The following is a 9,789-nucleotide window of genomic DNA, read 5'->3' on the forward strand; positions in this document are numbered from 1 at the left end:
GGAGACCGTGGGCCCAGCCAGGGAGCCCCTGCTGTAGCCCCCTTGGGTCCTGACCCAGGGCCTGTGCACAGTAGCTGCTGAGCTTCCTCGTATAAATCAAAGTTACCTGTATATTTTGAGGATTATACGCCATGATACATGTGTTCAAAGGATTGTTCCCACTGCGTGTGCTTCATTCCATTTCTTTAACAAGAAAATAATAAATTTTAAGAAGTTTTCTGTTCAATGAAAATAAAAAGTTAAATGTCCAATATGAAATATGTTATTGAATATAACTCTATGTTTCTTTAATCTCTTATTTCATATTTCATTCAGGGGAGGACATGAAATATAAAAGTCTCATTCCGTGAAAGTACAACACTGTAGATTCGAGCCATAAAAGGTCCTGGAATCCCTGTATCTGGGCTACAGATTGAGATGTTGATCACCTGGAGAGAAAACTCTCCAGGCTTTTCTCCACATCTGCTGTTAAAATGACTCCCTACACCAGTGTGTGCCGAGCGCCCCCTGCTGCTCCCGAGTTTGCCCACAGGGAGGTTTTTGTCTGGGCTCCCATTTGTATCAGATCACTGTGTCTCTTGCACAGTAATACACGGCTGTGTCCTCCGCCGTAACAGAGTTCAGCTGCAGAGAGAATTCATTCTTGCCCGTGTCTCTGGAGATGGACATGCGGCTCTTGAGGGATGGGCTGTAGCTAGTGCTACCACTGGAATATATGCCCCCCATCCACTCCAGGCTCTTTCCTGGGGGCTGACGGATCCAGCTCCACCAGTAACCACTGGTGATGGAGTAACCAGTGACTTTGCAGGTAAGGGTCAGGGTCTCCGCGGGCTTCACCAGGCCAGGCCCCGACTCCTGCAGCTGCACCTGAGACAGGACACCTGTGGAAGAACATTCAGTCCTTGTCAGTTACTTGCAGTGACAAACTCCTTGTGTACCCTGTGTCTAAAGTGTGGGACACTCACCTTGAAGAACTGTCACCAGACACAGGAGAAGACCCAACAGCGTCATCTTCTGGACCACAGCCAACCTTCCCCAGACACCTCAGCCCTCTCTGAGGAAAGAGCAGTGAGCTCCACAGCTCGGGAGGGGAATTTGACTATAGAACTGGTAGATGGATTTGCATATGGAGGAAGTTTCTTCTTATATGAGGGGATGCAGTTCATCGTGCTCCCTGTGCCTGTTAATGCCCCTGGGTTTCTCTATGTGCAAAAGAAAGATGCATATGATTCTGAGAGGAGATAGCACTGGGTGTTTCAGAACAGCACAAGGGACACCAGTAAATCTCAGCTCCTCCCTGCTGGCAGAGCAGGTGGATACAGAGATGACAGAGTTTGAGTTCCCTGCTAAAGGTCCTAAGACAGCATTTGTGTGCTGTGCCTTGAAGGGAGATCACCTGAGACAGGCTTTCAAACTGCCCTGGGCCTTAATAGCTCCCTATAAAAATAAAGACCCTCTATTCCTAGTTTCCCTATTGCTCTTGTCATAAATTTCTGCTGGATTTCGTCAAACCTTTTTCAGCATCTATTGAAATGATAATGTGGGTTTTGCCTGTGCTTCTGCTTATGCAGCAAATTATATTTATCATATGATATGTGTTATACTATCCCCGCATCACTGTAATGAATCCTACCTTGTCAGGGCATATTATCTTCTTGATCTTTGTCTGCATTCTGATTGTAAGTGTCTTATTGCCGACTTTTTGTCTATGTTAGACATTGATCTCAGGCATTTTTTATTAAATCCTTTATATAAACAAAACTATGCATCTTCTGTTATACACGTCACTGTGGTAAGACTCTATAACTGCTTTGGGAAGATACTTAGAGGAGAAAGAGCAGGTCAAATGCAATGCCATCCTCTAGTTTTTTTTTTTCAGGAATCTCCAAACTAATTTCCATTGTGCTTAGATCTTCAAAACAAGTCATCACACTAGAGCGATACATACATTACTATGTTTATAGCAGCATAATTTATCGTAGCTTAATCGTGGAAGCATCCTGCATACTCATTAACAGACCCTGGATAAAGAAGCTATGAGATATATATAAAGAGAGAGATATATAGACATATATATAGAGAGAGATAGATATATAATGGAATACTATTTGCCTATGAAAAATGAGAAGTCTGAGACATTAGTAGGGAAATGGATGCACCTCAGAAATAAAACTGAGTGAAATAAACCAGGACTGTGAATTTAAATAGGCTACGATGTCTCTCGCTTGTGTAAGCAAAGTAGAAACATGTCTAACATGCAGCCCAAACCCACTTCGTTAATGCAAAACGCCACCACTGCAATTGAAACTCCATGCTCAGCTGCTGGGGCTGGCTGGGGTCTTGGCATCCTAGGGCCATGTGGTTCCCACGCCTATGGAAAGGGATTTGTGTGCTCTGTAGCACGTGTGCCACAGTTTCTCTGACCCCTAAAAGGACTCAGCTGTTGAATCACGTGTAACTGAGAAGCTTCCTGGCTTTCAGCTTTCCAGAAAGCAGCGCACACCAATGGTTTAGTTGTCCTGGACTCAGGAATCGAATCCTGTTTTTCCTCTTTGCCCTCTTCCGTAGCTTCCTCACACTGGTCTGGATTAATTTAAACATTTCCAGAGCATCTTTAGGGTCAAACCTGAAAATCCTCTGTTCTTTCTCTCAGGAATAACAAAATAATATTCATTCATTGATACTGATCTTGTTTAGGGCCAAGGATTTTGCTCATTGTTTCTGCTGCCTGCCTCACAAGCACAAGGACAAGAGTTCAACCCCCGATACCGAAAAGAAAAAAAAAATACTGATCTCATTTAAATGTTAACCTCATTCCATTTGCAAGTAAAATCCTTTGCGTGGTGGGACCCATTTACTTTTGTTAATTGGCCCTAAATGTATCTCTGTTTTTAAGCCACAATACTGAAGGACAGCTTACATGTATAAAAACTCACTCTAAACATATTCCTCTTTATGAATTTTGGCCATTGATAGGGCTTCAAGTCAGAATTTCTCCAGTAGTGAGTTGTCTCTATGGGGACCTATAATCATTCTTTTCAGGACACTGTACATAGCATTCTACCTGCTCAGAGCTCAGGGGACATGGTAGAGGACCTTGTATTCCTTGGTAAAGTACTTGGACTCCAATGGGGTCCTCATGTTTTCCTTTGTGTGCAGATCACATTGGATACTTTGGCAAATGCACTAGGGCTGAGGAAGCCTCCCTACATGTCCTGGGAGCCAGGAGGACCGGAGTCCATCCTCTGTGTAAGGAAGCATCTATCCACACCTTTGAGGTTGACTGGGTGGAATCTCAGACTCTGTCTCAGGGATGAAACTGCAAGTCTTCTCTTCTGCAGCTCATCTGGGAGCAGAATCTGGCTGCCATGTGGGGATGTTCAGAAATGTTGCCATGGCCTGAACCCTCCCTGCCCTTGACCTACTGCCATAATATCCCTTATGGCTGCTCCTGAGAACATGTTTAATTGCATCTCTTCCGTATTCATCCATATCCCATGAAGCTACCTGGACTATATTCCAGATAATGCTCACTAACAGAAGGTGAGAGATGCAGCTGGAGGGGCTGGTTCAGTACGAAAGGGTCCTTCTGACTCTGTTGATACAGCAGGACATCAGTCAGGACCTAGACTTGAGAAGACTCCTCCACCGTGGTCCAGCAGGCAGGGGAAAATTGAGCCTCACAGTAGGTCAGCTACAGGTGGCAGCCAACAGTGGGGCCTTCTTCCTCTCCTGAACTTTACAGTGCTGCCCTCTTCTGGGCTTCCTCATCAAGTGGAGACTCACCAAGAACAGGATCAACAGCGATGCTCTTCAGTCCACAGCTGTAACCGTGGGCCACACTCCACTCTTGTTTACTGAGTCACACTATGTGTGTTCTGCAGCATTTCTACCACACAGTCGCTGTCTTAGCAATGTTATTACACCTCAGTAGCACATTGTGGAAAGTGAATTTACAGGATATGCCGAGACCATTGGGGAATAAGTGGTGTAGACAGGAGGCTGACCCAGGCACCTTGGTCCAGAACTCTGTCTTGATGAAGGCAGGCAGTACACTGCTCATTTTTGCACTTTGTGTTTCTATGAACTTTGTTTGCAACAGAGTTCCTTCACTCCACCTGTTTCACCTCATAAATTCAATGGATCATGATAGGAACAGCAAGAGCTCATCATAAAGTTATTGGAGGTAAACCCACCTTTTTCTGCTAATGAATAATGGGAACCAAGGCAATACTACTTATGAATGTGATTATGCTTATTAATATGCCATGTAATATAAGTTATTATGTTAACCCTTAAAATATACTACTGCAGTTATTAAATGGTGTCATAGCATGGTAGGGAAAATGAAATATACCCTATAATTGAAAAAAATTGTCATATTTAGCAAAAACTGTGAGGGCTATGTTACTGCTGTTATGAAAATTTCACTCAGTGATCCATTCATAACTGGCATATATGTTAAGATTTCTCTTCTTTTGTTTTATTTGTCAATATAAAAAGTTGCATCCCCTAAAAACAAGACAACTCAGGGATAATGCGGGTTAGAAATGTGGTGCAGAGCACGGTGAGGAGATTGAGCCAGCATTGGCTTTCTAAGGTATTAGGAAGTCAAGGGTTGGGTCACGTCTGAGGGATTTCACTGTGTAAGTGAGGACGGCACCTCATCGCTGCTTACAGCACCCTGTCCACCCACAGGGTCAGAAGCACCAGTCCTCTCTGCGTGCTCATAACACCCCTGTTTCATAGAAAACTGTGATTAGGAGTGTGACGTGATGTACTATACAGACATCATTGGTTGTCAGTTTAGCACTTAAATGAAGTAAAAAAAAAGCCAATTAAAACAGAATTATGGCAAATGTTTTAAAATGAATAATGTAAAACAATACTATTCTATCTTAGATATACATTCAATCTAATTAACTGAACTACAGTAAAACTGTGCATGTGTGTGTGTGTGCAGAAGAGACACCAACACAGGCAGGCACAGACAGATGGAAAGAAAGAGAAATAATTGTACATGTTTTACAGAATTCTACTGATTGCATCCATTGTGAAAAAGTGCAGAGAACACAAAACAATTCCAGATTCACAAGGTCGAAAAACTTCAATAGAAAAGTAAGAGTAAAGTTAGGGAAAGAGAAATCTCTTTCATAAAAGGTTTTGATATAACTGGATCTCTATATGCAAATCAATGATAGTTGAACCTATGGTATTCATTATATAAATTTAATAAAAAATGAATTAAATAAAATGTACAAAAATATTATGAGATTTTACAAGAAAAAGCAAAATCTCCTTCACATTGATTCTTTCCATGAATTTTAAATTTAACAGTGGAGGCAACAAAATCAGAAAAAGGAACATCACAGTGCACAAAATATAAATTTTTTTTTCTAAGAGGGAAATAAGCAACAACATCAAAAGGCTATCTGTGAAAGGCAGAGAATATTTACATATCAGCTATCTAACCAAATTTCAGCATCTAACTTAAAAGAAAATTTCACTTTGGTTTCCACAAATGAACAAACAATTGATTCCTTTTGAAAACTGCCTAATATTTGACAGATGTTTCTCTGCAGAGGCATATGAATGGCGAACAAGTACATTAAAAGGTTCACGATATCCCTAACCATAAATGAAATATAAAATTAACATCACCATTAACGCATTTTTGGGGAACGTTACAATTCTTTGAAATTTGCAAAAAATTCATATGTATTACCGAGAAAAATTTAAGGGAAAAAATTTCAATAGAAAATTTGTATGTCTCCTTGTTATATTCCATTCTAAACATTAAACTCTAGGCATAACTTGCAAAATATCAGTTAACGTCTGCAAAATAAAAATAAAATATTGAAGCATCAGTAAGTTATTTTTTCCTTAAAAATACAATGAAGGGAATAAAAGACAAACCACAGACTTAGAAAATAAATCTGACTTTTCCTTAATTCTTAAAGAACATGTAATGAAAATTCCCAAGACCTTCTCAGACAGAACCAAATATCAAACCATCCAAAATGGTATAAAGATATAAATGACAACACTTGTCTAGGGCTCATGACAAATTGGAAATGTGTCTTTCATCAAAAAATATATTTACACAACCATGACATACCCATTATTTAGAAAATCTAAGAGCAAAACATTGGCCAAAACAAGTCCTGAGGAAGGTAAGAGCAGCAGGACAGAGTCCCTGTAGAGAGGAGCACAAATGATTGATGCATTTTGGGAGCGGCTTGTGGAGTTGAAGATAGCAATGGTACAGAAGGATCCAAGGGGCTCACTCCACTGGGCTGAAACCTATGTTCTCATACAGCTTGTGAGGAGGCTTCCACCAGTTTCAGCCCCTTCAGCTCTGCCACTGGGTGAAGATCGCTTATAGCACAGCTAGAAAGTCTGGAGAAGCCTGGAAGGAAGAATCAGGACTGAGTCGATGAGGGGCAGGCACTTTGCTACAGAGGAGGACAAACATTTCTTAGAGAGGAGCACAGACCCAGCCCTGCCACCTGGACTCCCCAAGGCGCTCAGCTTTGCAGACTCCTGTTGGAGACTCCATCCCTTGACTTTCTGCATGGAACCTTGTGCTCAGGGTCCATCAGTCCCACACCTTAGAGAGTTGGACACACAGACAGCCATGGTGGAGCCGTGTCATAAAGCATTTGTCCAAACTCACAGAACTCACAGCCCCAGAACTGAACTCATGTGAGAGCCATGATTCTGGGAGTTGATGTGTCACAGGCGTTCACCCTGCAGAACACAGCAGGACAGGATGGCCAGGTGCTGTTGATGGGGTATGTTGTGTTTGCTAGGGCAAGAGATTCACAGGAAGTCTCTATGCATTATTCTGTATTTTAGTGTGAACATAAACCTGAACTACAACTAAATTTTGCTGAAGAGAAATGGCAGAGACATTCTAAGAGAGAGTTAGGTCGTTTGTTAGAAATTAAACATAGCATTCTCATATGAAGAACTTTACTTGTAGCTCATTATACAAAAGATTTTAAATTTGTGTCAACACAAATGATGTCTAACCACTGCTTATGAAAACCTTCTTACTTGGAAGACTTCTCTCCTCTATTTTGTATGTAGGGTGACTGCTACGTGGACATTTTACCATAAAACTACGATGCATGTTTGTGTCTATTACATCTGTCATCAGTTACTTCACTCAGTTTTCTGAGCAAGTCTTCAGCCTCATCCTCGCTACAGTGTCATCCCCAGGGCAGCTGGTCCTCCCTGGGGTGCTAACACACTCAGGATGAGGGTCAGAGCTCTGTGTCTCGCACAGTAATACCCGGCTATGTCCTCTGACCTCAGAATGCTCAGCTGCATTTAGGCTGTGCTGGAGGAGGAGTACACATTGAGGCTGACCCTTCCCTGGAACTTCTGAGCGCACTTAGTGTCACAATCACCAAAGTGGTTCCGTGACAATCACTCCAACCCCTGTCCAGGGCGTGATCTCACCCAGTTCACAGAGTAGCTGGTGAAAGTGTAGCCAGAGCCTTGCAGCAGACATTTTTCTGATGCCTGAGGTGTGCTTATCTCAGCCCCAGGTTGCAGCAGCTTCCTCTGGGCATGGACACCTGTGGGGAGGAGAAGGCGTGAAGGCAGTGACCCAGGACAGGCTCTAGACCCCTCTTCAGCCCTGAGACAGGATTCCCTTATCTGTAGCCGCAGCCATCAGGAAGAGGATGCTGCACGTGGAGTCCATCGTGGAAGTTGTGCTCTGGGGGATTCTGCAAAGGACAGTGCTGATTGCTGGATGCTGTGGGTCACAGCCACATCAAAGTTACCTCAGTAGGATCAGGTTTTTACATAGTCATCAGGCAAGGATTTACTTAGTTCTATTGTCTTCCATATCAAGGAAATAGATAAAGAAAAAAGAAAAGGAGAACAAAAATAAGGATTGGTGGTGAACAGAGAATATCACTGAAGTGGGTTTTTCATCAAAAAAAAGTATGACATGTTGACTGTGTGCCCTCAGGATCTGGTCCTGGTCACCACAAAGAGTCATTTTGCCTTCAGAAGGGACATTTGAAACTGTGTGCTATGAGGACACATTGGTTCTCACTACTATTTGTCACAGCTCATGTTTAGGTGTCCCCCCAAAGCCTCATCTGGGTGTAGTGGTGTTTTCTTCGTTAGAAGTGGCTGAATTTGGAAGGTGTGGTGCTCGGATTAAGGGCGGTGTTTACTAAACCACTACATGTGAGTGATTGGCAGACACTGCCCTACTCTGGCAGTTTGGATGGGATAAAAGGGGCAGAAAGATGCTGCTAAAGTAATTTCTTGTGGTTACTGCCTCCTTTCCATGAACTATTGTCCAAAGGCCCCTCTGCCCTGGAGCCAGCCAGATAGGGACTGAAACCTGTATCAGCTGTAAGCCAAAGAAGCCTTTCCCCCTTGAATTTTGGGTGTTGAGTATTTTGTGTCAGCAACAAGAGAAAAGTAACTAATGCACTATGGAATCAAATTTAATTCAGGGACATGAAAATATGGAGTCATGAATGCAGAATCTCCTGGGGAATATGTCATGTAGACAGGAAGCTTCAGATCCTGACAGGAAATCACACTGGGCCACCCTCTGCACCTGTCCTGGGCTGACACTCAGCTCAGTGTGACCTGTGCGACCCCTGCTGGTCCTGAGGGCCACAGCAGGGAGGTTTGTGTCTGGGCTCACACTGAGGTCTCCTCACTGTGTCTCTACCACAGTAGTACACGGCTGTGTCCTCAACTTTCAGGCTGTTCATCTACAGATGCAGTGTGCTTGTGGAGTCATCCCTGGAGATGGTGAATCTGCCTTTCACAGATGTAGCGTATTCTGTTGTATAACTATTAGCCTTGTTTCTACTAACAGCAACCCACTCAAGGCCCTTTCCTGGAGCCTGGCGGAACCAGTGCATATAGTAATTGCTGAAGGTGAATCCCGAGGTCACACAGGAGAGTTTCAGGGACCCCTCAGGCTGCACCAAGCCTCCTCCAGACTCCACCAGCTGCACCTCACACCGCACACCTGCAAACAGATAAACATCCTGATCAGGAGAATGTCACACATTTACACTGTTTATCCCACTCTGGTCCACTGACACAATAGTACCTCTCATTCTTCATTAAATACCTTTTAAAAGAGCAGCCAGGAAGACCCAACTCAGCACAAGCTCCATGGTGAGCCCTCTGTGCTCAGTCCTGATCACTGCGGGGAAAGAGTTGAGCATCCAGGGCTGGGCTCCTCTGCAGAGCTGCAGGGTCTGGGCTCGGCTACTTTTATCAGCAGACAGTGGCCCTATTTGCATGGCCTCTGACTGAATAACTATTATTTTCCATCCCATAAAGGCTAAAAGATTTAGGGTGCTGCCACTCAGACTTCACGCCCAGAACTATGTAAGGTCCAGTAGGTGCACTCATTTAGCACCTTAAGTACACCCTTAAGTAGGTCCTTAAATACAGCAGCACACAACATGGATTCACCAGCTCTGAAGTATCCCAGATATAGTGCATGATTCATTGGGGGACATCTGGATGCAAGCCTGGGTAGTGCACAGCCTGGGGCCCAGGCAACGCAATGAGGCTATGTTAAAGCACAGACTGGGCCGGTAACAGTATCCATTAGTGCTTATTAGAGGGGAAAATTTAATCATATTCATATAATATATATGTATATATTTGTATGTATATATACTTGAATTTACAACTGTAGGAGAATATATCAGACTGGCCAGTGCTAAAAACTCAGCTTCTCCAGAACAAAGTGCCAAGTGTCTGGAAAACAGCAGTCTGGAGAGGAAC

The 9,789-nt window shown here is 43.3% G+C and overlaps 2 gene segments (V, D, J or C); both read right to left on the reverse strand.

Annotated features, from left to right (window-relative positions):
• Positions 1–561: 561 nt before the first annotated feature.
• On the reverse strand, positions 562–1,094 carry LOC104858759. The segment is given in 2 exon segments: positions 562–881; positions 966–1,094. Coding segments are annotated over 2 exon segments (366 nt in total).
• Positions 1,095–8,753: 7,659 nt separating this feature from the next.
• Positions 8,754–9,167, reverse strand: LOC104858758. The segment is given in 2 exon segments: positions 8,754–9,016; positions 9,122–9,167. Coding segments are annotated over 2 exon segments (309 nt in total).
• Between the last annotated feature and the right edge of the window lie 622 nt (positions 9,168–9,789).

Source organism: Fukomys damarensis, unplaced genomic scaffold (assembly GCF_012274545.1).
Source record: "Fukomys damarensis isolate Sample0158 unplaced genomic scaffold, DMR_v1.0_HiC HiC_scaffold_73627, whole genome shotgun sequence".
Lineage (NCBI taxonomy): Eukaryota > Metazoa > Chordata > Mammalia > Rodentia > Bathyergidae > Fukomys > Fukomys damarensis.